General features: G+C 49.3%; 1 protein-coding gene across 1 annotated transcript in view; it reads left to right on the top strand.

Annotated features, from left to right (window-relative positions):
* The window catches only part of Pip (heparan sulfate 2-O-sulfotransferase pipe), a 161,103-nt gene that overhangs the window by 44,974 nt on the left and 89,018 nt on the right, over positions 1 to 27,111 (top strand). Inside the window, exons 3-4 of the mRNA XM_077688783.1 lie at positions 3,165 to 3,429; positions 7,403 to 7,482. Coding sequence (XP_077544909.1) covers positions 3,165 to 3,429; positions 7,403 to 7,482 — 345 coding nt within the window. The remainder of the gene's footprint in view (positions 1 to 3,164; positions 3,430 to 7,402; positions 7,483 to 27,111) is intronic.

Genomic DNA, 27,111 nt, shown 5'->3' with positions numbered 1-27,111 from the left:
CATGGAAACTTCGAACGGAGGCTTGTTATTCGGCGAAAGTGGACGTAAGATTTTGGTAACCGAGTGGTAGGAAACAAAATACGAGCGGTACGAGCGGTAGGAAACAAAATACCAAAACGCGTAATTGTGTTCCTTGCGGATTATGACTGCAGTTTACCACCACTCTCATCCGGAGGTCATGAAACCTGTAACATCAGCTACCCGCCAGGTGGGTTGTGCTGCTGGGCCCGATTCCTGCGCGGCAGCTGTTTTTAAGATGTGGGCGAAAAAAAAGGCCATGTGTCTAGATAAAAGATGGTCAAAATGAATCCGTTGCACATCACAGCCCAACTGCGGCGCGTCAAAGCTCCGGCTGAGGCCATGGGAGTTCTATTGCAGGCTCCCTTGTGGAAATTGCGATGAGCCAAGCGGGATGTGGTCCTGGCTTCGGGGGGCCATATTGAGGGACAGTATAGACGTGCGCTTAGACGCACCCGTCACCGTTTCTTCAACAATTATTACTTTATTACTTTAAAGGGACATCCGAGCGGATTTTGTGGAGTGTATGTTCTCTAGCCCATACGAAATCTCGCTTTTTATATAGCGACGCAAACACGAAAAATTTCCAAATAAATGGGCGAAATAATTTTATTTTGGCGCTAAACCTTCTGAGCTCTGTAAGGTGGCTACATTTCATTACATTTTACACGGCTACATTTCATTACTCTTGCAGTTGGGGACAAGTTTTTAATTACCGTTTTTCATCTCACATACCATTAAAACTATGCTACCGCACATTCCCCGCCATGGTCACCGGCAATTTTTTTTGGCAGCATGCTTAAGGCTGGTAGATCTAAAAATTCTGCTTCGAAACATTGCATGACCCCGATAGGAAAACCATTTGAGTTAAAGGCGCTTTAAGTACACTTGGGATACCAAGCACACACTAGACAGCTTGCACTAGTGGTGCAAGGCGGAAGCGGGAAAGAGCGGAACTTCTTCCGGTTTTGCTAAGTTTTGCTGGGAAGTTTAGCCGGATTTTACAAGGCCGTTCCGGTCGGGGACGAAGCTAGGTCGACCTCCAGCTCTGCTGTTTCTCCAGCCTTGCCCCGCTAGTGCAGGCTGCGCCAAACGTAGTCGCCGAAGAAAGACCACCCCCTTTAATAGTAAGGGGTGCGCATACGCATATGTCCCTTGTGTTCACCCCACCCTCGAGCTGGCGCGATAGCCGGCTTCACTTTATCTAAAGGGCGCAGTGCACCCTTTGGAGGAGGCACAGCGTTTTTTCTTCTTTTGGCATTTTTCAGGGGCTCGGGATGTCGTCGTCTCCTGTCGTCGTTGTCGTGGTATCTCGTCTCATGTAGTCACGATAATGAGACACCGGTACACTCTTTTTCCAACGCCTCGCGCTAGAGGAGGAGGAGGATGAATAACTTTACTGTTTGCCCAGGATGGGGTCACGGGTGGGGTAGGCTGGAAGCCATCCGCCAGGAGCCCCTGCTCCTTGGCGGCGGCCTCGGCCATCCGTACAGCCCAATACTGAGACTCGGCGTCCGAGCTGAGCAGTATCGCCTCCCACTGCTCCGGTGTAGTTATCATTCTTCTTGCTTTATTTGCGGTGGTGATGGCAGGGCAGCCTATAGCATGTGCTTCAGGTCATCCCTTCCTTTGCAGTTTTTACACCTGTCGCTGCGCAGTTCCGGATAATCGTGATTGTACAGCACGGGGTTGGGGTACATTCACGTCTGTAGTAGTCTCCACGCCACTGATTGTTTATCCAATGTTTTGTGTGCCTCTGGGTATTTTGACCCAATCGGTAATGAGCGATAATTTCTCTGCAAGTGACCATGCGTTCACTGCCGGTTCTGGGCGAGGGCTGCCCCGTGGTGCTTCTTGCGCTAGCTCGGCCAGTTAGTCCTCGAGCTAGGTTGTGAGCGTCCTCGTTGCCGGGTAGGGCTGCTGTGTGAGCTGGTTCCCATATTAGGTGTACTCTTCTGAGCGTTCCTCCGCTATATCCATTCATAATTTTCAGCGCTTCAGCGGATATGCGTCCTCTCGAGAAATTTCTGATTGCGGTCTTGGGGTCAGTGATTATATATCTTGCTTGGGTTGATGCTAGCGCCATGGAAACTGAGGCTGAGTTTATCAGGTGGCCGTGCTGGTAAACCGCCGTTATTGCGATGGTAGTGCGGTCCGAGTATTCAGCAGCGTCGACGTATATCGCCTCCCTGATTTTTTTAAAGCGCTTGTGAATAGCTGTGGCTGTTTCTTGCCTGCGCTCTTGGTTAGGCACTGGGTGCATGTTCCTGGGTAAAGAAGAAACGTGAAAACTTGCTCGTGCTTGGGGGGGAAACGTCTAATTTATTCCCACGCTGCGAATCATAACCAATGCTTAGAGATCGGAGCACATGTCTTCCAGTCTGACGTTTCGTGAGCCGCTCCAACTGGGAGTTTTGTTGGGCTTCGATTGGCTCGTCGAGAGAATTGTGCAGCCCTAATGTATCGAATTTGTTGGAAGGCGTTGTTATGGGTATGCCTAAGGTTTGCTTGTATACTTTTCGAACCATATAGTGGATCTTTGTTCTTTCGTTTGTCTTGAGTGAGAGGAATGGTGCTACGTAGACCACCCTAAACTGAGGACGAAGGCCTGAATCAGTCTGATTAGATTGGCTTCTTTGATTCCTTGGTGTCTATTGGCGACTCTGGAAATCAATCTCGTCGTTTGGAGTACGCTTTTTTCTAGTATCCCGATGGCTTCGGTGTTGTGACCATTGGCTTGAATTCGCAGTCCCAGGACTTTGATGATCGGCACCATTGGTATGAGCCCACCTTTTTCTTGTAGTTCGGAGATTTATGTTCGCCTGAAAAATCAGGCAAACAGGGGGAGAAGAAAAGGCTCCTATAAATCTCCGATCACGCTAGAACACTTCGTGCCTCAAAGATGCGAGACTTTTTCATCTCCGTGGGCAAAAACGCCAAGGCACCAAGAACACAGTTATAAACTGCATGCTTCGCCCCTTCCCAGGTTTCATTTTAGTGGAGAATGCCGCCCGGGATTTTGTTTTTGCTAACGCAGCCCGGGCCAAGCTCAGGCTGTTTAGCTCCGCCGTCAAAATCGGTCGGCTATCCCTTTAAAGGCCCGTCTGCAGAACACAGCCAGGAAGTGCTCCCTGTTGTGCACGCAGCGTGGCCCTGGTTGGTGCCGGTTTCATCCTCGCCTACCAGGGCCTGAGCTGCAGCAGCAGCAGCAGCAGCAGTTCGCCGCCGACGACCCTGGCGAGGACGGAGTGGCGATCGCAGCACCCCGAGCGGCGGCTGCTGTACAACCGCGTGCCCAAGTGCGGCTCCACGACGCTGCTGACGCTGCTGCGGAAGCTATCCCGGAGGAACCGCTTCCACCACGTCCACTCCACCACCTTCGACAAGCGGCTCCTCACGCGCGTGCAGCAGGCACGTTCTCCTGCTCAGGCTCTGGTCGCGTACGGGCTTTTCCTCATGATCACAGCCAGCAATCTTCTGAACTAGCTGCTGGGGTTGTATCACGGCAGAAACATATACCTAAAGCAAGCAAAATTAGACGAACTGAAACAAACAACAAAAACAAGAACGTAAAATGGACCAAAAAACCGAAATTATAAAAAATAGCGCATGTTCACTGCAGCTCGCAGCTGGCTCATTCAGCGCTTTGCTGACCCACACTAACAGCCGAAACTATCCCAACGGGGACAAAACCTCCCTAGCTAAGAAAAAAAAAAGCGAACCGAAACCCACCCAACACGTAAACAAAGCGCGGTGTAAAACTATTGAACAAAAACACCCTAAACTGGCATAAAAAAGACAAAATTTCAAAAAAACGTACAGAAACCAATAGCTGATACTGATCTAGAGGGAACGAAACTATCCTAAATCCATTTTAATGCACAAGGGTGTCGTAAATAGAATACGCGCGTGATAGAACAAATTATCCTTCAAGAATAACAAATCAACAAAAATAAGAAAACAGCGCTAACGGCGTTCAAACTCTGCTTCACAACCTTGCTATACAGAAGCGGAACCACTAAACCACTAGAGCAAACGTTCCCGCTCGCTTAAGTGAAGTACCAAAAGCACGTATTTGCACGCCTAGCCGCGCTCCTAGATGGCGAGTGGGTCACTTGGTTTTGCTCAGCGGGAAAAGCCTGTACGATTCCGGGTGTCGTCGCGGAATCATTTGTTTGTTTACTGACAGTGCAATGCCTCGGGCGGGCTTTAGCCCCTGCGTGCAAATCCGCGAGTTGATAACGCCATACTAAACTTTCTCTGCGCAAAAATAATGGAGAGCACAGAAAGACACGCGACGTAGTGCGCATTGTGTCATGTGTCTTTCTGTTGTCTTCGTCGTTTTTTCTCAGTGAACGTTTAGTAAGGAATGCTTTTTTCAACGGAATATCAGCTGCCGTCATCGCTTGTGCTGTTCACCAGCTGTTCGCTGTTTGCAGTGAAGGTGTTTCGCCACTATGAAAACCTCATTAAAATACCGAGTGTAATGACGACGCAGCATTGTGTGGTGGAATGATAGAGGTTGATGCACAGCGGCAGACGGTGCACTGCAAAAACTACCGGGGAGGTAACAGCGCGACAGGCTCGCACGATTGCCCAGACAGTATGCATTACATTCCTCCTCCTTGTGGGCGAACAACTCCTGCCGCCCACGAGGATCACGTGGAGTCCGCAATGGCAACTTAGCGCACATTAAACGGGGACACAAAAAAAAGACACACGAAGACTGCGCAGGTCATCGCGTCTTTTATTGTTAATTGATACCAACCAGTCCGCATTTACGTGTTAACGTGGCATCCACTTCATTAATCGGAGCTGGAATTAGTACCTATCACTTTATCGTAGTGATACAATGGTAAGGGTCAGTCTTTTAGCTCAGTCGTAGGTAAGTCTTTCATTCTTACAGCTTACGAGTTGGACAAAGCATTTCAGCCATTTTCTATATCCTGAGCACTCCTTGGGTTTTTACGCTATCACACACGAACGCAACAACAGAAGGCATAGCATTGGGAGCTCAAACTGCAGAATATGCGTGGACGAGTGGCTTGGGAAGCATTTGCGCCTTAGTTCGATTCCTAGAATTCGAAAACTGGCACAAGCATTGGATTTATTTCATGACCAGAAGCGCTCTGTGGGGTTATAAGCTTGTTATCTTTTGATACGTTTGTTCTGCTTAGTGTTGTTATGAATACTGTTTTCACGTACAGGTTTGGGAGTTGCCATCCGGTCTGTCACTCGTCAGTGTCTCGTGGGGCAAACTTTCGTAACTTGATACGCTTCAATATGTCTTCAGCACATCGGCGAGAGAGATGTGGACAGAAACGGCAACTTTGAGCGCCCGTTTTTTTTTTTAAGAAAGGTGCTTGCAAACTGCCCATAATGATCGTGCACTCTAGTTGTTATTTGGGTCAAGTAACTGTGCCTACTAGGCTTTGCGTCGCTTTAACTTGTGTGTAAACACGTGAGCACCCGTACATCCCATTGCGTCGCGTGACTATACATTTTAAGCAACCGCCGGTGCAAGTTAATTGCAGGGTGGCTGCAGATGAAGGAATGAAGGAGGCTCACACTAACGCGTAAGACTTGGCTGCACGCAACCTTCACGACCATCACGACGGTTTAAGTCCTCGATTGCAGCCGATTTGCTTCTTCTTGAAAGGGAGGCTCAGCGCAAAAAAGGCGAGGATGGTGGCAGACGAGACATCGTCCTCGTCTTTTTTGTGCTAACCCTCCCTTTCATTATGTACCAACAAGTACAATTTGCTTCTTCGTCGTTGCCGCAACGATCTTCACTCATTAGCAAGACAGCGCAAAAAAAGACCAAGGACGAGACGTCTTCGTTCGTCCTTGGTCTTTTTTGCGCTGTGTTGTTAATGGATTACCAACTAGCCGGAACTCTCACGCTTTTAGATCTTTACTCCATCGTTGTTGCTGTAACAGCGAAGAAGGAGCAAATCGAAGAAGCAGAACGAACGAACGGAACGCGCACACTTAAACTGGGCGCCCGCAGGTTCAACGTGCACCGTATCACGTATTCTTTGTCGAGCAGGTTAAGTTATTCCTCTCCCACAGTCACAGCCGAGTATGTAAGCCGTTTTACTCTCGGGTACAGACTCGCGGTCGTAGCCGAGTGGATAAGACTACTGACTCAACTGCGCTGAGATACCAGACACAGGCTATAATCCTGTCTAGCAAATCGCAATTTTTTATTTCCGCAGTTAAACATTCCAAGAAATTGCCAAGCGCGCGCACGAACGTGAGCGCGGGCTTCGCGGCGATCGCTCGGCAGTTAACAAAACCAAGAAAATGCCTATGTGCGTGCCTCACGATGACCGCCCAGCGTCCCCGATGCACGTTAGTCAAACCAAGCATACACACTTTTGGAGATTGGCTAAGATTCCGACGACCGCCCGGCAGTTAAAGGAACCAAGTAAATGCCGAGCGCTCGTGTGTGCGTTGCTCGCGCCGATGGCCCAGCGTCCCCGGTGCACGTTTGTCAAGCCCAGCATAGCCGCTTAGGGAGATTGGCCAATGTTGGTCACAAGAAACTCCAGCGTTCGCCGTAATCATGGCAACACATGTTCGGAACGAGAAAGACGCGTCCTAGCGTACGCCCCTCCAACGTGATGTCCAATGATTATCACTCCCCCCCCACTCCTACCCCCACCCCCCCCCCCCCCCAAAAAAAAAAAAGAAAGAAGGTCACACTTATAGCAACAATGATGGACTAAACGTCGTTGCGGCAGCAACGAAGAAGAACATCGGCTGCAATCGTGCACTTAATCTTTCGTGATAGTCGTGGGGGTTGCGTACAGCTTCGCTACCGTCAAGTCGTACGTGAGAGCTTCCTTCATGTTTTCTAAGCACTGTTATACTGAGTTTTGTAAAACGCCGGAATCAACGAATTGCTAATAAACAGCTTCGCTGTTAAAGTGCTTCGCTAAGTGATCACGCTGATGGTTAACGGCCGACACATGAATGTCACGCCATCAGCGACGCAGTGAACAGAGCGATGTCACTTCGGATCGTCACATCACATTTCGCACTGCCTATTGTGTAAACCAGACCAAAGAATAATGTTCAGACTTATTCTGTGGACCACAGCACGAGGTGATGTTCCGCTTCGAGCTGTTGCTCAAAGAATACCGCTCGTCGCCGTCCGTGTCGCAGGGGTAATTCTCGGGTTTTGACGCTAACTGCCTGTATTCGAGGCCCAGCAGTTCTGCCCTGTGGTCTAGTCCACAGAAAAGGCACTGCCATCACATTTAGTTATGAGGACGTGATCATCTTATACTCCATTCCAAGAAACGAGTGTATTCCGCGCGCGAGGATAAGATTGCTCGCTGTAATATTTCTCGTGGCGTGATTTTGTTTTGTTCCGCAGGCTGAGCTCGTGGAAGACATTATGTCGACCAGCGCGCCCAGCAGCTACGACCGGCACGTTTATTTCGTGGATTTCCAGAGGTGAGTGGTAGACCGAGCGTACACCGTGGGGACTGCTGGTCGGTTGGTCAACCAATCACGCTTGAGTGTACGAAAGCGGGATTTTAGGAACGCCGGGGAGTCTGCGAGTTCCTGACGTAACCCCCATTGTGGGAAGAGGAAATAAAAGCGAAGAACGAGACCTGTACACGGTGTAGCAGAAACGTAGCGGGTTAGAGTAATTTGCGCCAAAACACAGATAAACAAAACCGAAGAAAGGGACGCGATTAAGTTGTTGCAGCAAAGAAGTTGTTAATAGTTATCGCCACGCTTTCGCTTTCAAAGCACGCAATCACGTTGTTTATTTAGCTTATTTAGCGGCTCTAGGGAAAGATGTACAACTTTCCAGTTGTGGCCGCATAGCTCCACTTGAGGCGAATTTCAATTTTAATGCAAAAACCATAGAGCTCCAGGTTTCATGAAACGCATGAGGTACATAAAATCGTGAGGTGCAGACACCTTGAGCGCGAACCGAGGAACGTGCGACAGGAAGAAAAAAAATTCACGCATCTCCACGAAGTGGATCGTGATGAGTGGGCGAAGCACTGGGGATCGTTCTTACCGCAAATCACCCGTGGCATTGCCCACTCGCGCATGTAAATGAGTGACAACGCGTGTGTGCAGTATATGCAATTCCAATCCAATCCAGTCCATTTCAATCCAAATATAATCCAATCCAATGCTCCTCGCGCATGCGCAACACTGTGTACACGGACGCCAAGCCCCGGACAAAGCGAGGTCCTAAGGTGCTTCGCCGCTAAAAAAAAAAAATTGGCCGCGTATCTGCTCTTTTCGTAGCAAATGTCGACAAAAGACGATAGTCTGTATTAACATTTGCCAAGTAAATGCCTCCCTTTGCTTTCCCGCTCACCTCTCATGTTGTTCCTCTTGCGTCGCGCTCCTCCCAAGGTAAAGACGCCAAAGGTTTGCTTAAATCATTTTAAATTTCCCGCGTTCCACTACTCCAAACCGGGTGTCTCGATGCGAACGCTGCCGCACGGCGAAGACGCGCGTTAATCGAGGCGCCCTACTTCAGCGTTTATAGAACATAGAACCACGTTGCCCTACTACACGTGCGTTCCTAGCAGAACGTGGAGCCTATCTAGTGGAACCTTTCGTAACGGCTGCCGGTGGATTTCTTAAAATAACGCCAGAAGCTATAGTGCCGCTGGCGACAGCAGGCGACGGCGGAGTGGATTTTTTTTCTGCAGTTGATGAAGTATTTATTTGCGCAAAAATCAAGCATGTATGATTTTTTATAAAGGAACACTGCAAATATCACTTCTGTATTAATTTGTTGTCTTATATTTGCGCAATGTTTTTTTCTTCGGCAACAATGTTGACAAGTATGAACATTACACCGGACTTAGACGGGTAGATTTAGCTGTGACTATATAAGACTATTGCGCAGGCCTTTTATTACTCTGGCTGGGCGGCTGAATCGAGTCACAGACAAACAGACGGACAGACAGACAGACATGGATATTGTGAGGCAAAGTAAAAATTGGCCGCGTATCTGCTCCTTAGTTGCAAATGCCGTCAAAAGACGACAGTCTTTATCGGCTTTTGCGAAGTAAATGATTCCCTTCGCTTTCCCGCTCACCTCTCATGTTGTTCCTCTTGCGTCGCGCTCCTCCCAAGGTAAAGACGCCAAAGGTTTGCTTAAATCATTTTAAATTTCCCGCGTTCCACTACTCCAAACCGGGTGCCTCGATGCGAACGCTGCCGCACGGCGAAGACGCGCGTTAATCGAGGCGCCCTACTTCAACGTTTATAGAACCGCGTTTCCCTACTCCACGTGCGTTGCAAACAGAACGTGGAACCTATCTAGTGGAACCTTGCGTAACTGTTACCGGTTGATGTCTTAAAATGGCGCCAGGAGCTACAGTGGCGCGGGCGACAGCAGGCGACGGCGGAGTAAATTCTTTTTCTGCAGTTGATGAAGTATTTAATTTCGCAACAGTCAAGCATGTTTGATTTTTTATAAAGGAACACTGCAAATATCACTTCTGTATTGATTTGTTGTCTCATATTTACTTAATGTCTTGTTCTTCTTCAACAATGTTGACAAGTATGCACATTACACCGGACATAGACGGGTAGATTTAGCTGTGACTATATAAGACTATTGCGCAGGCATTGGTTTGCTTTGGCCGGGTGGCTGAATCGAGTCACAGACAGACAGACGCGGAGGAAGGAGACGCTGAGGACTCACGCTTAATTAACGCTGACCAGCGAGGAGGAGGATGCGGATAAGAGTGACGAAAGACGCTCGAACGCCGGGGCCTCCGGGGAAGCGTTGGTGCAAGGGGAGGAAACCATGGACGCGAACATGGCTGTGACTGCGGCGGGTTCAGCCAAGCGTCCGCACGTTGATGAGAAAGACGACGCAGGAGACGCACACATCGGAGAGCCACCAGTGAAAGCGACTCAAGGGCGACGGCTTTCGTTGAGGCCCAGGCCCACTATCCCACCGGATAGGAACCCTGTGGAAACGCCGCCCGGGCAACGCAGCCCGAGTGACAGTGCAGCAGCGGGAGAGAACGCGTAGCGCGTCCCGTGACGCGAAAGGTAGGCGCCATGCTCTCGGCCTCAAATTGAACTGAAATGGCACAGGACCCCGCCCTGAACATAGCTACGCTTAACGTCAGGGGATTGAAAAGAAAGCAAAGTCAAGTGCACAGACTGTTAACTGAGCATGACGTTGATGTGTTAGCCGTTCAGGAATCCAAAATTCAGGTGGAGGCAGGGACTGAGAGCATGGTGCGACGGTTCACGGCGAGATACTATGTGTGCGTTAGTCATGCAGTCGGAACCTCGGCGGGTTGTGTGCTTTCTGTGCGAAAGCTGCCGGGTTTAGTGGTTCAATCTGTTATCACTTGTGCGTCTGGAAGGTTTGTTGTGTGCGACCTGCCTTCTGTAAGGTTGAGTGGCGTATTGTGTGTATTTATGCGCCAAATTTAGTCGACGAGCGGGTAGATTTTTTTGCGAATATAGGCAGGCATTTGTAGTTGCAAGTGCTGCAACTACAGTGTTCTGCCAATGTCCTTTTCGGACCATTGTATGGTCAAGTGTAGGATTGGGTGCAAAAAACGGAGTAATAGTTTCACATGGGACATATGGAAGTTAAATGCAAAGCTTATAAAAGACGAATCTTTCACTAGCTTAGTCACGGACAAACTTAGCAAAATTGAATAGGACGGCCAAAATACGGTGGCGGCAATGTGGGAGCTAACTAAACAAGCAGTCAAAATTAAAGCTATCGAAAGGGGCAGCTGCATAAAGTATGAACAAAATAAGAAGGAAACATCGCTACGAGCTTTGCTGCAAACATTAACAGAACAAGAAAGCAAAGAGCCGGGGGCTTACAGAGACGACATAAGACAAACAAAACAAAAACTAGAAATAATAGATGAGGAACGTTATCAAGGAGAGCTAGTGCGAGGAAGAGCAGAACAGGTGATAGCGGGTGAAAGGCCTACAAAGAGTGCTTTGGGGTTGGACAAGGCGCACGCTAGTCGGAACCATATAAGCGAGATTGATTGGAATGGCGTTACATCAGACGATAACAATCACATTGAGAGAGAGAGAGAGAAGTGAACTTTATTGAAATCTCCGGCGGAGGTAGCAGGGTGCCACGCAGGGCCCTCTTGCTACCTGACTATATGGGGGCAGTCATATGAGCGAGCGTTCTTCGAGTACTACGTACAAATCCCTTTTCGCTTTCCGGGAAGTTGATATTGAAAATTTCAAGAAAGAATTCCTTGGCAACATGCCAAGACTGGATGATGAAACGAAGGAGCTGTTACAGCAGCCAATAACAGTAAGAGAAGTTGAAGAAGCTATTGACAATTTAAACCCGGGGAAATCGCCAGGGCCGGACGGTTTAAGTGCGGCATTCTACAAAGAATTTAAAAGTGAAATAGCTACAGTTCTAACGGCCGTTTTCAATGAAGCGTTTGATTTGAATGTCCTGCCACCTTCGTATGGATCCGCTCACATGATATTAATCCCAAAAACAAAGGATGGGGAAAAACTTAAACAAGTGACTTCATACAGGCCCATTTCACTCACGAATGTTGATTATAAAATTTTTATGAAAATATTAGCAAGTAGACTTCAGGGAGGGATCCTTAAAATAGTGGGCTCTCATCAAACCTGCGGTATACGAGGGAGACCTATATGTACTAACATTCACAAGGCCAGGTGCGTGCTTGAGTATACGCCTCGAGCACGGCCTGTAGGGGCGCCACTGAAATCCCCCTAGCGGACCGTTTCGAAAGCAGGCGCGGGAGTCCCCGGCCCGCTCCCCCCTGTCGCCGTTGCTTTTGGGGCTCGTTCAAGACATCGATTTACCGTTTGTCCGCGTTCGAAATACCGAATAACGTGGAGCAGGCACTCTGTTTGCAAGCCTGGTGTGTTCACGAGAGTATAAACGTTTATGACGCGATCTTAGAAAGATCTATATGAGCGCCGGGCGTGTGTCACAGGCCGGCGTCCCGAAGCCAGCATTTGCATGCAGCTGATTGCAATTCCGCTGCCCTGAAATTTAGTGGCAGTGTCTCCGTAAGCAGTGTTTCCTCCGATGGCCATGTTACGGCCATACACACTATGATGTAAATCGACTTTCTGCACTTACGAAATCCAGGGGAGCACTCATACCTGACAGCACGCAAGTTACCCCTGCCCATATCACATATCAGATATTGATCAGTACCATGAACAAGCCAGTGCGGCATAAATTTCACAAACATTGAACCAAAGAAGTACGATGGATAATGCAAAATTACACTCCGGAGTCAGCACACGACGGCAAATTTAATGCTGGGTTGTCTTGTCCCGAGGTGAGCACTCGCTAAGATTCATCTGTTACATTTATCCTCCACGAGAAGCGCGAAGACGGGCTTATAGAGTAATCCACGTCCGCGACCAAACTCTTCTTCGGAACATCGTCGTATGACACTGGGAGACTGCAGAATCTAGCATGAACCGAAATCAGAGACCCTTATCAGATACGACACTCTTCCAACGAGCCCGTGTGTACGAGATTTCGGCGCACGTTAAGGATCTCCAGGTGGTCAAAATTAATCCGGAGCCCTCCACTACGGCGTGCCTCATCGTCTCCGTTGCGTCGGCGCGTTAAACCCTGCAATCAATCAATCAATCAACTCTTTCAACGACACCTCGTATTTCTTGTGAACTGCTTACCCTGTATTCTTCAAAAAATGCGTCCGCCGAATGATCAGCCGTTCGTTGAAGGCGAAAAACAAACGAAAAGTGAACACGCAGCTTGTGTGTGTGATTAATAAAACGTTCATTTGTTGATTACGCTCCGCATTTGTAAACAACGACAGTTGAGCGTCCTCCTCCTCAGCCCCCCCCCCCCCCCCCCCCCCCCCCCCCATGTCTAGCGAAATATCAGTGCATTTCGCATCTAGTTGGTCTGGTGAATACTACCTTGCTCAAACAAACGTCTTTAGCATTTCAGAAGCTGCACTCGGTTTTTTTTTTTTATTCCCGTAATACTATTCTATTTATTGCTCCTGACTTGCAGAACATTCATTTTCCCGTGGTCATTAACATATACCTTGGTTCTTACCATAAGGCATGAGTGGGCACATATCTGACAATGCACAGCCTTTGAGTGTACTTAACATTTTCGCGTGGCTTATATTCCCATAAAAGGTACAAGTTTTTACATATTTTTCTACGACGTACATTCGAAGCAAATAAAGCGGCATTTGTTGTCTGCGCTGCAAAACGAACCAACCTCTTACGGTGCCAATATCAGGTCTAAACGAGGTGACAATAAATAGAATTCACTTGTGCTGATGTGTTTGAAGGTGACAGCGGTGATATGCCGCTGCCGTCGCCGACGCCCGCAAGAGCGGCCAAGAAGCGCGCAGAACCGCCTCCCCGGGTAGCTCTTGTTGGCGTTCGAGCGCTCTACCAAGACGCCGCTGTTTTTTTAAAGCGCCCTAAACGTGCAGTTAGCTTACAGACGTCACCTTAACAAGTTGTTTAGTGCGCGGAAAGGCAAAGAGAAGCGAAAGAGAACCAAAACACTGCATGGCCACCTATCAGCCACGCAGCGCTAATCCCACAAACGCCGCGGTGAAGCGGCGGCAGGCGGCGCAGCGATCGCGAATCTCGAGGCGTATAGCGATGCCGCAAAAGTAGGTGTCGCGGTTCTTCAGCTGGATCTCGAGTAGGCTTTTGATTGTGTGTCACATGAAGTGTTGCTTTGTATACTGGATTATATCAATGTTCGTTCTGTTATCAAAGATGGGGTGGCTCTGGCGTACCGAAATTGCACTACGCGGTTAGTGGTGAATAAGACATTGGGAGCGCCCATTGACGTGCAACGCTCGGTGCGCCAGGTAAGCCCACTTAGCCCACAATTGTTTTGTATTTACATTGAAACTTTGTGTTTGCGTATCCAAAATGACGTAGAGATTCGTGGATTCCGCCTCCTGGAGACCGAAGTGAAACTGCTGGCTTATGCGGATGACATTGCTGTGTTCTGTGAAAACAAAGAGAGCATTTATAGAGTAGTCCAGGTCACAAAACGGTTCAGTACCACAACTGGAAGCCTAGTAAATTGGGGAAAATGTCTTGGTTTCTGGCATGGCGAATGGCAATCCACCCCCAGCGTTTTTGCCAACGTAGCCTGGACAACAACCCCAGTTAGGTATCTTGGAGCCCCCCTACAGTTTTATAGGGATAGCGAACCATATTGGCGAGAACAGACAAAAGAAACTCGCGCGAAAGCGGACAAATGGAAAGGGGCTTATTTGTCCACGTTTGCTAGGGCGACCGTGTGTAATTTGTTCTTAGTATGCAAACTGTGGTATGTGATGCAGGTGTTGCACTGCTCACGCACAAACGTGCAAAAGTTTCATAGAGTGTTCGCTGTTTTTGTTTGGGCCTCGAATTTTGAGAGGTGCAGTCGTAACAACCTTTTTAGGCGTGTGAAAGATGGAGGAGTGGGGCTAGCGCATTTATTTGTGCGACAACTAGTAAATAGATTTCTTTTTTTGAGAGAAGTAAGGGACCCTTTTCTTCGTACAGTGTGTCAATTAAAGCTAGGCAGGGTTCTCCCCGATTTTCTGATTACGACTGAATACATGACGTGAGGTATCTTTGGATATTTTAAGGAGGTCGTGGCCAGCGTAAAGTTTTTAAACGCAAGATTTTCAAAAGAGTATATAAGTACGGTTGCGCGTAAGAAATTGTACCATGATATTGTCGATGTTGTGTTCCCTGTTCGCATGTACAGGGCTATGTACTTTGGAAGGCCCGGTAGCGATGTGCTTAAGAGGGTTAAAAGAATGCAGATTCAACCAGGGGTCAAATCCTTTATGTTTAGGTTACATACAGGAACATTATTAGTACGAACATTTATGGAAGAAAGGGGGTTATTCGTACCATGGGGGACAGATTGTTTTAGTTGTAAATCCCCCGAGACAATAGATCATGTATTTTTGCATTGTTGGGAGGGAGTATATTTTTGGGATGTGCTACAGAGGACATTACACAAAGATTTTCCACTAGATCCTCACGGTATACGTTTCCTTGCAATAGACAATGACAATGAGGATGGAGTGCCTTACGTATTAGTCATGGCATTGGGTCTCCATAGTATATGGCGCTCTCGTACAGCAAGGTTGTACAAAGATGTTGATGCGCGATGTGCAAGGGAGTATTTCAAAGAGAGCATTGGGCGATTTGTTGAAGTTATTAAGTTCCACCAGGAACTACCTGATTGGCTGCCGCAAATAGAGCAACTAATCAATATGAGGGCATTTTAAATGGACAAATTGAGCCCTGTAGTGGCTGGAAACTCCACCTCTTGTATGTGTACATATTTGCAATGTTGAGATGTAATCTGTTGTGAACTGTCAAAGACAGGCAATAAATACAAAAAAGACAGACAGACAGACAGACAGACATACAGACAGACCAAAATTTCTGGGTTTAAGTAGCCCAAGAAAGACTATCGTCTTTAAAAGAACATAAAATATTAAATGCCTCCGCCTGTGCACTAGGTATAACAGGCTTAACCCAATATTAATATAAAAGAATTGGCCGAGGGGCAAAATATGTTTTTAACCACCGAAGTGGAAATAAATAAACGGGGGAAAAGCTACCAAGCGACACCACAGCCAGGAGAACGGGCCCGGGGAGACTCCCCTGATCTCTCCTGGGAAGGTAGCGGAAGGGGTTCGGATGAAGGAGAAGGGAAATTGGAGTATAGGAATGGGTTATGGGAATTTGGGTGGGAATGGGGGCAGCGAGATTTTAGATCTAATCGTTTCGAGGTCTGACTCCTATAAAAGGCCTGATTGCTCAGGATGGGCATCAGACAGCCAATTGGAATTTGGCGGACCCCACGATAGGTTCCGTACTAGCTGAGCTCCGACCAGCGAAGACAGGGAGAACTCCCGCAGGATTGGGGACACTATTCTCCAGACCCGTTTCGCTACTAAGCCGCTCGACGAACACCCGCCAGATCCCCCCAGTACTAGAGAAGACGTTCGGCAGACCTCAGGTAATAGTCCTCGCCTGTTATCAGTTTCGGGAACCGGTAGTCTTGTCCGACAGAATGGTATACGCAACCTTTTAGACTGTCGATTACTATGTACACCTGGATACTATCTCTAAAGGAAGAGCCTTCGGGATTTAGCGAGGTAACTTAGGTTTTGACGATCGTCTTATGTTTTCTCGGTGCCAACTGCTCACCCACCAGGTAAGACCCCATAAGCCCGTACAGGCAGCAGTCATCAGGCATGCCTAAGAGGAGGGAACCGGTGCCCTACTTCCAGTACTAAGAACGAGAATTTTCGCCAAGGAGCGTACTAATCCCCTCTTTCGTCGGTCCTACCTAGTGCGCGCCTACTAGACTGGTCGCTACTCAAGGCAAGAGAAATTGGCCACCATAAGCACCTACTAAAGGCCCTGAATCCTGTTGTCCAGGAACCTTCGTGTCGGCAGCGAGCAGTCGTGCCCGCGTGGGGTGACTGCGGGTTCCCATAATATAGGAACTTTTTCACCGGTTTTATGCCAACTTCCCAGAGCCACAACCTCGGTAGCCACCGAGGCTGTCCGGGCCTGCCTCCGTGTCCAGCATCGGCTCTGGGGCTGGAACGGGCCCATACAGTTCCAGGGAGTCGCTGCCACTCCCTTGGGGTTTTGCATCCCCGGGTGAGACCTGGCTCCCACCCACTGCTGCCGTTAGCAACCGACCAAAGCTAGGCAGCCGAAACAGCCTTTGCCCAGCCAGCTGGCAGGGCGGACCACGAGCAGGTGGCAGTCGGATTCCCCCCCCCCCCACCCCCCCCGACGGACAGGCAGACAGAAATTTCTGGGTTTAAGTAGCCCAAGAAAGACTATCGTCTTTAAAAGCTGCAGTGCCGGTCAAGTGTAGACCGCTGCCGCATGTGCAACGTGAGCCGGCGTCAGAGACGGATGTACCGACGCAACCTGCTGACGCGAATATCCGAGGGGCTAGTGACCATGGCTGCCTGAAATTTCTGCAGCAGAGCAACGGAAGGTCCCTAGCCTTCACATTCGTACACAGTTCTGAGCATCCCTCGTAATTGTTTCTGAACAGGCATCTTATTGCGGTTCGAGGCGTTGCAGAACTGCATGTACTTGATGCTCGGGGTCTCCGGGACGCCGGTGCGGATGTCTCCGGACTATCTAGGAACAATAACGACAGGTGCACACAGCTCAGTTGGATGCTCCACAGGGGGATCCAACTATTGCACACGGTTCAACTCTGTAGCGGTTCAAGCGAGCTGCTGCACACGGTTGCAACCCGGTTGCAACAACAAACGGTTGCCTACGGTTGCAACTGTTGCAACTCTGCATACCGTTCAACTCTGCCTTGGTATTGTTACAGAGAGGTACCACGAACCAAACGGGGGTAGGTTAACACCAAAGGCTTGGCGTTCTGTTGCACTAAAACGCCGTGTTGCGCAAGTTGGTGCATACTGTCCTAAAAAACTAGAGATCGAGGAACACAATTTCACAGAAGAACGATCGATAGGACAAGCGCTAAATCACAGCTGGGAATCTTGGAAGTATCGTCACATATAAATTTGTACTATCTTTTGTCCCAGTGGGCAGGCGCAATTGGAACGACAGAAGAAAGGATAAATGGGCACATACAAAGCGAAGGTTTCGAAAATTCTATTTCGTTGCCCTGAAGGAACACACACGTCTCGCTGATGCACCTATTTTCCTTCTTCATATTATATTGCCGCAAACCACGCATTGGGTTTGTTTATTTATGTTTTGTTTTTACGGCCCGGGTGCGCCGGTATGTGTTATCTGGGTTATCTGTGTGCCAAGGGGAGCGCGTGTTCTATCCTTTCTTTCTATGCCGCATGTGTTCTCTTATAGGTAGACCGTTCCAAAGTAACGTGAACAGCCTAGAATAATCTTTTTTGATCTACAGTGTTCTGGATGTACTTCGGCTGTTCGAGAAACATTTGCGCCCGAAGATAAATGCCTGCGGAGCAGACGCCGCGGCATTCGAATCGCCGACACTCGAATCGCCTACGCACGTCACTTTGTTGACTGCTGTTTCGCCGCCCGTGTATTCTTTGAGTTGTTAGGGGTGCACAAGTTCGCTCCAATAAACTTGTTCTTTCTTCAAGACAGCTGCGTCGTCTTTGGCTACGTGACATCTGGTCGACGTGCGGGGTATGCACCCTTTATGCTACCAACAACCTCTGGAAGCCACCAAGCCAGTCCAACCTAGATCCAGCCGCCGACTGCAAGGCCTCCCGCCCGAGTTTGGTCTCCTTCCAGACGGACCCAAAAGAACGACCGCTGCAACCACCACCATGGTGCAAGAAGTAACATCATCAATCGTCCTGCAGCAGCCACGGGAACCGCCATCATTCCGAGGAGCCCCCGCGGAAGACCCAGATGAATGGTTGGAGAAACTGAAGCGCGTCCGGATATTCAGCAGGTGGGACGACGCAGAAATGTTCCGGCATGTTTTCTTTTACTTGGTAGATTCAGCTCGCACTTGTTTCGAGATCACTAGAGCTCCTTGACCTTCAAAAGCGAGTTCCTTAAGACCTTTACTACCGTGGTCAGAAAAGAACGCGCAGCGCTTTTGCTTGAAACTCGAACGCAGCACCCCAACGAAATCTTCGTCGAGGAGACGAAGCGACCTTTTCGCCGTGCGGACCCAGAAATGACGAAGGAAAAGAAACTAAGGTTTCTGATGCGAGGAGCAAAGCAAGAACTCTTTGCTTGCCTTGTCCGCAACCCCCCTAAAACGGTGGCCGAATTTGCGTCTGAAGCTGTCGCGATGGAGAAGACGCTAGAAATTCGAACGAGGCAGTACGACCTCCCTGTCAACGCGCTGTTCTCGGAGACCATCGGTGCCGCAACTGAAAGCTCCGATACATTGCGCGAGACCATCCGAGCAGTGGTCAGGGAGGAGCTTAGAAAGCTTTTCCCAACGACGCCACAAGCTCAAGTGGCTTCCCTGACCGACGTAATCCGAGAAGAAGTCCAAGACGCACTGGGAACTTCTACGCCATTGGAAGCACCCCGCGAACCACAAGCCATGACCTACTCCGCGGCTGTTCATCGATCCCGCCATGATCCAACCCGTCGTCAAGAAGCCCCGGCGTACCGCCGTCCACTGTCGCCCGCATGACCCCCTGCAGCCCAAAACCAGAACCCGAGGAAGACGGACGTCTGGCAAACCCCCGATAATCGTCTGCTGTGCTACCACTGCGGAGAGGCCGACCACATCTACCGTCGCTGCCCCTACATGAGGCTCGGTTTGCGAGGGTTCTCCGTCGACGCACCACGCCCCCGACCCGGCCAGCGCCCATCGGAGATCGAAGAATACCTGTCCAACACCAGCCCTGGACCAGCCCGTTTCAGCCAATCGCCGTCACATCAAGGCCCTTCCAACAAATTGGAATGGACCTTCTGGGACGGTTCCCCACGTCCCGATCCGAGAACACGTGGATTGTCGTAGCGACAGACTACATGACCCGTTACGCAGAGACCGCCGCTCTTCCGAGGGGGACTGCACAAGAAGTCGGCAAGTTCTTCATGAACCAAGTTGTGCTGTGACATGGAGCCCCTGAAGTCCTAATCACGGACCGCGAAACGGTATTCACTGCGGAACTTATGCAAGGAATCTTGCGCTATCACCGAAGAACGACGGCCTACCACCCCCAAACGAACGAACTAACGGAACGTCTGAACAAGACAATCGCGGATATGCTGTCTATGTACGTCGACGTTGAACATTAGACGTGGGACGAAGTCCTTCTGTATGTCACGTTTGCGTACAACACGGCTATCCAGGAAACTACGCAGATGACACTTTTCGAGCTTGTCTACGGAAGACGACCGACTACGATGCTTGACGCCATGCTTCCACACGTACAAGATGACTACCTCAACACCGACGTCCAAGGATACCTTCAGCGGGCGGAGGGGGCCCGCCAGCTCGCTCGAGTTCGCACAACCGACCAGCAGCTGGTGGATGCCGGACGCTATAACATCCGACGCCGAGACGCCGCGTACCTCCCAGGGGATCGTGTATGTGTTTGGACTCCAATCCGACGACGCGGACTCAGTGAGAAGCTTCTGCGACGCTATTTTGGACCCTACCCGATTCTACGACGTGTTGGCCAACTTACCTACGAGGTGATCCCCGACAGTGATTGCGAAACATCACGACGACGCACACGGCCCGAAGTCGTCCATGTGGTTCGCTAAAAACCTTTCTACGCACGATGACGGACTTTTATTTTTTAAATGCAGAGCATTTTAGTAACTCACGATGTCACCCGCGTTGGCGTCCGTGGTCCGCATCACTACGTGGTCCGCACCCTACACTATATAAAGAAATAATACCTTCCGGCGCCAGGTTTCGATCCCATGACTCTGCGGGCGGAACGCAAGGTACACGGCACTTTACCGACTGCTCCACGGAGCCGACACAGAATGGAAGGTTACGCACGCGCCTTATATCCTTGACTCATTCAACCGTCGGCCACAGGTGCGCCCTCTCCCCCGCGTCCTCCTCGCCTTCTCTCTGCTCGCAACACCCTCTCTCGCCGCGTTCGGTTCGCGTTCATGTGGTGGCGCGATTTCGGCGCTATAACACTCTCTCGCGAAGGGCATTGGATTGGATTCGATTGGATTGGATTGGATTGGATTGGCTTGGCTTGGCTTGGATTGGATTTGGATTGGGTTGGATTAAAGTGGATTGTGTTGGATTGTGTTGCGTCATAGCCGCGCCACGATGCGTCGTAGCCTCTCCACGTTGCGTAATAGCCGCGGCAGGGGGTTCACGGCACGTTTCACCATCGACTTCATCGACAATGTCTACGCTGGAAGACAACAATTACAACAACAACAACCAATACGTAATCCACAAGACTTGCAGGCACGCCCCCCGCGGAAATGCTCTGCATTTGATCGTGCCCCTCGCGAGGGGGATGTTTTTATTTGTTCGGACTGCCGCTTGTGTCGAACCATGCATTGGGTTTGTTTATTTTTGTTTTGTTTTTACCGCCCAGCTGCCCCGGTCTGTGTTATCTGGGTTATCTGTGTGCCAAGGGGAGCGCGTGTTCCATTCTTTCTATGCCGCATGTGTTCTCTTCTGATAGGGAGAGCGTTCCGAAGTAACGTGAACCGCCTAGAATAATCTTTCTTGATCTACAGTGTTCTAGATGTACTTCGACCGTTCGAGAAACATTCGCGCCCGAAGATAAATGATTGCGCAGCAGACGCCACGGCATTCGAATCGCCGACACCAGTCTACGCACGTCACTTTGTTGACTGCTGTTTCGCCGTCTCTGTATTCTTTGAGTTGTTAGGGGAGCACAAGTTCGCTCCAAAAAACTTGTTCTTTCTTCAAGACAGCTGCGTCGTCTTTGGCTACGTGACAATATGCTTCTAGCAATTCCCGTGCCCTGGTGGTTCTAACTTCGAATGCCCCTGCTGTGTTCCTTTAGAACCGCTCCATTGCAGACCAGGCTTGTGGTCACCCTAAAGAAGTCCCAGTCCCGTAACTGAGAGCCGTTGGTATTGATGCAGTGGCGATGATTGCTTCGATTCTAAGGGGCAGAGCTGTGGGAAGAGTTCCAAAGCAGCAGTAGTTGACTTTCCTAAATGTCGTGTTTAAAGGCGATAGTCTTTACGGGGCTACTTAAACGCGAAAATTTTGTCTGTCTCTATGCATGAATGTCTGTCTGTCTGTCCCTAGATTCGGCCACCCAGTCAAAAGTTATAATTAAATCCTCAACGAGAATTTCATGCGGGAAAACCTTTTCCAGGCCACCAAGTCTGGAAACACACAACTTACCTGTAAACATTGTTCAGCAAATAAAGAAAACATCAGGCTTATTTGAGGGAAAACATCAATACATAAATTGTATTTGCAGTAACGCGTGGCTGATTGATTTTTGGGATATATGATAATGAAATACGTGTAGAACACAACAAAACAAAACGAGCATGCCACGAGCCCGGACCTTGGGACGACATGCCAAGTTCTACAGTAACGAAAGGTTTCATTAGATAACGCGAGAGCAGTGAACGCCGAAAGTTGATCTGACTTGAGCAAACCTTCTTGGAGTTTATCTTGCAAGCTTCAAAGATGACGGGAAGAGCGTGAGAAGTGCGCGAGGACACAAGAGAGGCATTTACGAGGCGGGGCGTCTTTCGACGACATTTGCAGTGAAGTGAGCAGATACGCGGCCATTTTTTCAGGCCCTCTAATACGAAAATGTCGTGCACTCTGGACTTTCCAAAGGATCTCATAGGTACCAAAGGCGTACTTTCCACCTTTAAGGCCCCGCCATAGCTCCTTTAAGGGTCTGCCCCACTCGTATTAACGAAACAATTGCTCAGGCGTATTTTCGGATAGAGAGAAAAGACTTTATTGAGTTAACAATGCTGGCGCCTTTAGGCACCAGAGGGAGTGGGGCCTTCTTCACGGGCTCCATGTGCTGTTCTGGTCCTCCAGTAGGGTCTGGTCCTCCAGGGCGGGGCTGAACAGCAGTCTCCCATCGTTCAAGTAAGGCGTTGTTGGTCGGGGGCAGAGAAGGCAGGACGGCGTGGGAAAAGTCGCACTCTCCAATTACGTGGCGGAGCCTGCCGAGTCGTTTGCAGAAAGGGCATTCCTTGTCTTACCGCGAGGGGTAAATTTTATTTTGAAGTACAGGGTGTGGAAAGGACCCGGCTTGAATTTGCCGATAGACGCATTGTTCTTGTCGAGCAAGAAAGCGGTGAGGTGGGGGGAAACGTGCCCTACCCTCCTTGTAGTGGCGCGGAGTATTTCGCGGTAGCTAGTGATGGGTTGTTGTGCAGTTTCCTCGGCCCGGAGGGTAGCTTCGCGGGCCTGCTGATGGGCGAACTCTTTGCCATCGACATTGGAGTGCACTGGGGTTTTGGTATTTGGAGGGCAAGTCTTTCGGAGAATGCAGTCGCTGTGATAGACACCCACCCTTTTATGTAGTTCCTGTATGCTGTCTTGGAGTCCGTGATGATGGTCTTGTTTTCTGGGATAAAACGAGCGCGAATTCAGACGAAGACGAAGGAAGTAACCACAAGGACAGCCGCTGGTCTAACAAATAAATGTTTAATATCAGAAAGGGTGATTATAAATACTGAACACAAACAAAAAAGAAATAAAAAGACAATGCGCATGGGCAAACAAGTTTGCAAAGGTCACGTTGATACCACAAGTAGATGTGCGCATGTTACAATCAAGGCACACGCAGATACGCAATCTCTTTAGGATGGAGACACATGCTTGTTTGGCTTGCACACTTGTCACCTCCTTCGGCTATGTGGAATGCCTCCATGATTTCGCGGGTTGTTTGATTACGGTGCCTAAATAAAATGCTAGTGGCAGGAAAATTAGGTTTGCATTGGCTGGACTTAGCGCAATGCGAAGAAAGATGGGATGATACAGGGCCTTTGCACTTAGCGCAATGCGAAGAAAGATGGGATGATACAGGTCCTTTCAATGACAATTCATGTTCTCTTAAACGGACGTTGATACAGCGGCCAGTTTGCCCAACATAGGTTCGGCCACAAGGCAAAGGAATGCTGTACACAACTCCCGTTGCGCATGCGACATACCGGTTCTTGTGGTTGACACCACAACCAACCCCTTTCTTCTCACTTCCCTGCTCTAACTTTCTGTCAAGCCTGCCACATACAGAAGGGAACTTGTTGCGGGCCGTGATAGCCACTTGCACTCCATAGCGATGGCCCACTTTTTTTAGGCGGTGTGTGATCGTATGAATGTATGGAATGACGGCAACTTTTTTGGTCTTTTGTGTGTCCTCAGCAACATCCCGGCCGCCAGACTTTGTTTTTAGGATTTTTACGTTTTTCACACGACCATGACAAGAGATGCTGTGGAAATCCCGCCTCCCTTACTCCCTTAACTTTTTAACTTGCTCATTGAAGCTGTTTGTCATCAAGTGCTGGCACGATTTCGAAATGGCTGAGCGAAAACATGACAAGGCAATAGCGTTTTTTACAAGCTTGGTATGGCCCGATGAGTAGTTTAACAAAGGCTTGACCGATCGTGGCGTATACATCCAGCAGACATGGTCCTTGTCAAACCGAAGATAGAGATCCAGATACTGGATGTCATTCTGTTTTGTAGTTTCAATCGTGAAATTGAGTCCCAAACCCCTTTGCTTAAATACCTTTAAAATATCCACAGTCGCTCTTAGGCTGGAGGAATCCTCAAAAATAACCGGGTAGTCGTCTACGTAACGGAAAACTTTAGAGGCCATACCGTTCAGGTCCCTCTCAAGAGAGCGATCACCTTTGGCAAGAAAAATGTCGCTTAGAATTGGAGCCACTCGCGATCCGATACATACTCCCGACTTCTGCGTGCACACTACACCGTCCCGGCAAACAACCAAAGACTTTAAATAAAAAGTCAAAAGTTCCAAGAAAGCTGGAACAGGTATGCCGCTTACATTTTTAAACGCCATTTTATCGTTATCATTCGTAATGCACTCCCTCACAGCGGGCAAAAGATCGGCATGGGGAAGCGAATAGAACAGATCTTCCACATCTATGCTAATAGCAGAGCAGTGAGAAAGGTGATGTGTTTCCAAATAGTTGACTACAGCATGGGAATTTGGGACAAGGAAAGGATCATAAGCGTGCAAAAAGGAAATACACTTCTGTAAAAACCCAGATACACAGTACTGCCACGTCTGTCGCTCGGTAACAATTGCCCTAAATGGGATTCCTGGCTTGTGGGTCTTGGCTGGGCAGAAAACGTCAAGGTGAAGCATATAGCCTTTTTTACCGATTCGGCCAACTTGCCCAAATTCATGGCTATCAGCAAGGAGCGTGCTTCTTTCTTTCTTTCCATCAAGTTAACACCCAAGCTTTTCTCTACTGCTGCCATAGCCTTATGGCCGAAAAGGGCCTCAGGCATTACAACAAAGTAACCCTCCTTGTCTGACTCAAGCACCCGAAGCTCGTTGCTTACTAGGTGGTCAACTAGGGAAGACATTGGGGAACGCTTAACAGGGTTTTTCTCTCGCCCGACGGCCTCCATGCAGTCACTTATGCACCTGTATCGTTCATTTTCCGGAACGTGTGCACCTACGCCTATAGCGAGAGCCACCTTTTCCACCGGGCGTAGTTGCGGCTGGAAGCAGAACTTTGGTCCTAGCTGGAGCACCTTCTGGTGATCCTCTGGCAGGTGCGCGTCGCCCAGGAAGATTACACGTCCTTGTGGTGGAACCAAAAAAGACCAAAAAAGTTGCCGTCATTCCATACATTCATACGATCACACACCGCCTAAAAAAAGTGGGCCATCGCTATGGAGTGCAAGTGGCTATCACGGCCCGCAACAAGTTCCCTTCTGTATGTGGCAGGCTTGACAGAAAGTTAGAGCAGGGAAGTGAGAAGAAAGGGGTTGGTTGTGGTGTCAACCACAAGAACCGGTATGTCGCATGCGCAACGGGAGTTGTGTACAGCATTCCTTTGCCTTGTGGCCGAACCTATGTTGGGCAAACTGGCCGCTGTATCAACGTCCGTTTAAGAGAACATGAATTGTCATTGAAAGGACCTGTATCATCCCATCTTTCTTCGCATTGCGCTAAGTGCAAAGGCCCTGTATCATCCCATCTTTCTTCGCATTGCGCTAAGTCCAGCCAATGCAAACCTAATTTTCCTGCCACTAGCATTTTATTTAGGCACCGTAATCAAACAACCCGCGAAATCATGGAGGCATTCCACATAGCCGAAGGAGGTGACAAGTGTGCAAGCCAAACAAGCATGTGTCTCCATCCTAAAGAGATTGCGTATCTGCGTGTGCCTTGATTGTAACATGCGCACATCTACTTGTGGTATCAACGTGACCTTTGCAAACTTGTTTGCCCATGCGCATTGTCTTTTTATTTCTTTTTTGTTTGTGTTCAGTATTTATAATCACCCTTTCTGATATTAAACATTTATTTGTTAGACCAGCGGCTGTCCTTGTGGTTACTTCCTTCGTCTTCGTCTGAATTCGCGCTGGTTTTATCCAAGGATGTCTAAATTCCAACTAGCCCAGGTTGAAACCCTCCTCCATGATGGTGTTGTAGCCGGGTTGAGTAAGGGCTATCGCTATGGGCACTTCCTCGGCCCCTTCAGGGGAGGGTGTGACGAGGGAAGCGCAGCAGATGTACCTGTCATTTGTCGTGACGGCTATCGTTGCCAATGTTGGGCCCATGGGGAGTGAGGCGTCTGTTGACGGTTCCGTCGTTTTTGTCCAGGAGTTTGGCCAGGGTTTCACTCTGGACTTTCGGCCACCTTTGTTGCGATCGGAGTTCGTTTTTGGGGATTGGTTTACTTTCTATGATGGTGGTCCAGATAGGGTCCTTTGTCTTGGTGGTAGGCTACCTGCCATCCGATTTTGGCTAGTACGGCTCGTCCCGCTGGGGTCTGGCTGAGTCGGATTCGTTGGTTGGAGAGATGGGCCTCTGTTAGTTCGCGGACAGTGTTGTGCTTGGCCATGCCCAGGAGGTTTTCGCTGGAGGAGTGGACGGGGATGCCCAGGGCCAGTTTGGTAGCTTTTGGTTGCATCGAGTTGGTCGATATCTTTTTATGGAGGTGGAGGCATGGGGCGGATAATACTATTCGGGATATTACAGAGGCTTGAACCAGCCGAAGTGCGTCTCCCTCCTTGAGTGCCCTTTGACGATTGGTTACTCGCCAAATCATGTGGATGATCTGATCCGATGTCGTTTTGAGTTTGGCGATCGCCTCCCCAGCCTTGCCGTTTTCTTGAATGAGTAAACCTAGGATCCGCACTTGATTTGTAGGTTTGATGTCGGTGCCGTCGACGGTGAGGGTTATAGAAGGTCTTTCGCTCTTTTTTCTGCTTGGTCTTATAACCAAGAGTTCAGATTTTTGGGGAGAGCAGCTGAGGCCACATGATTACGCGTATTCTTGTTCCGTGTCGGCTGCGTGTTGGAGGGCCTCTTCCATCCATCCGTCCGATCCCACTTTGGAGGTCCATATGGTGACGTAATCTGCGTAGAGAGCGTGATCTATTCCTTCTTTAGTGTTGAGGATAGCCGGAAGGGG

This window comes from Haemaphysalis longicornis, unplaced genomic scaffold (genome assembly GCF_048455015.1).
Source record: "Haemaphysalis longicornis isolate Haplotype H1 unplaced genomic scaffold, Haemaphysalis longicornis Haplotype H1 scaffold_10, whole genome shotgun sequence".
Taxonomy (NCBI): domain Eukaryota; kingdom Metazoa; phylum Arthropoda; class Arachnida; order Ixodida; family Ixodidae; genus Haemaphysalis; species Haemaphysalis longicornis.
The sequence above is the reverse complement of the archived record's forward strand: the minus strand, read 5'-3'. Positions and strand labels throughout refer to the sequence as shown.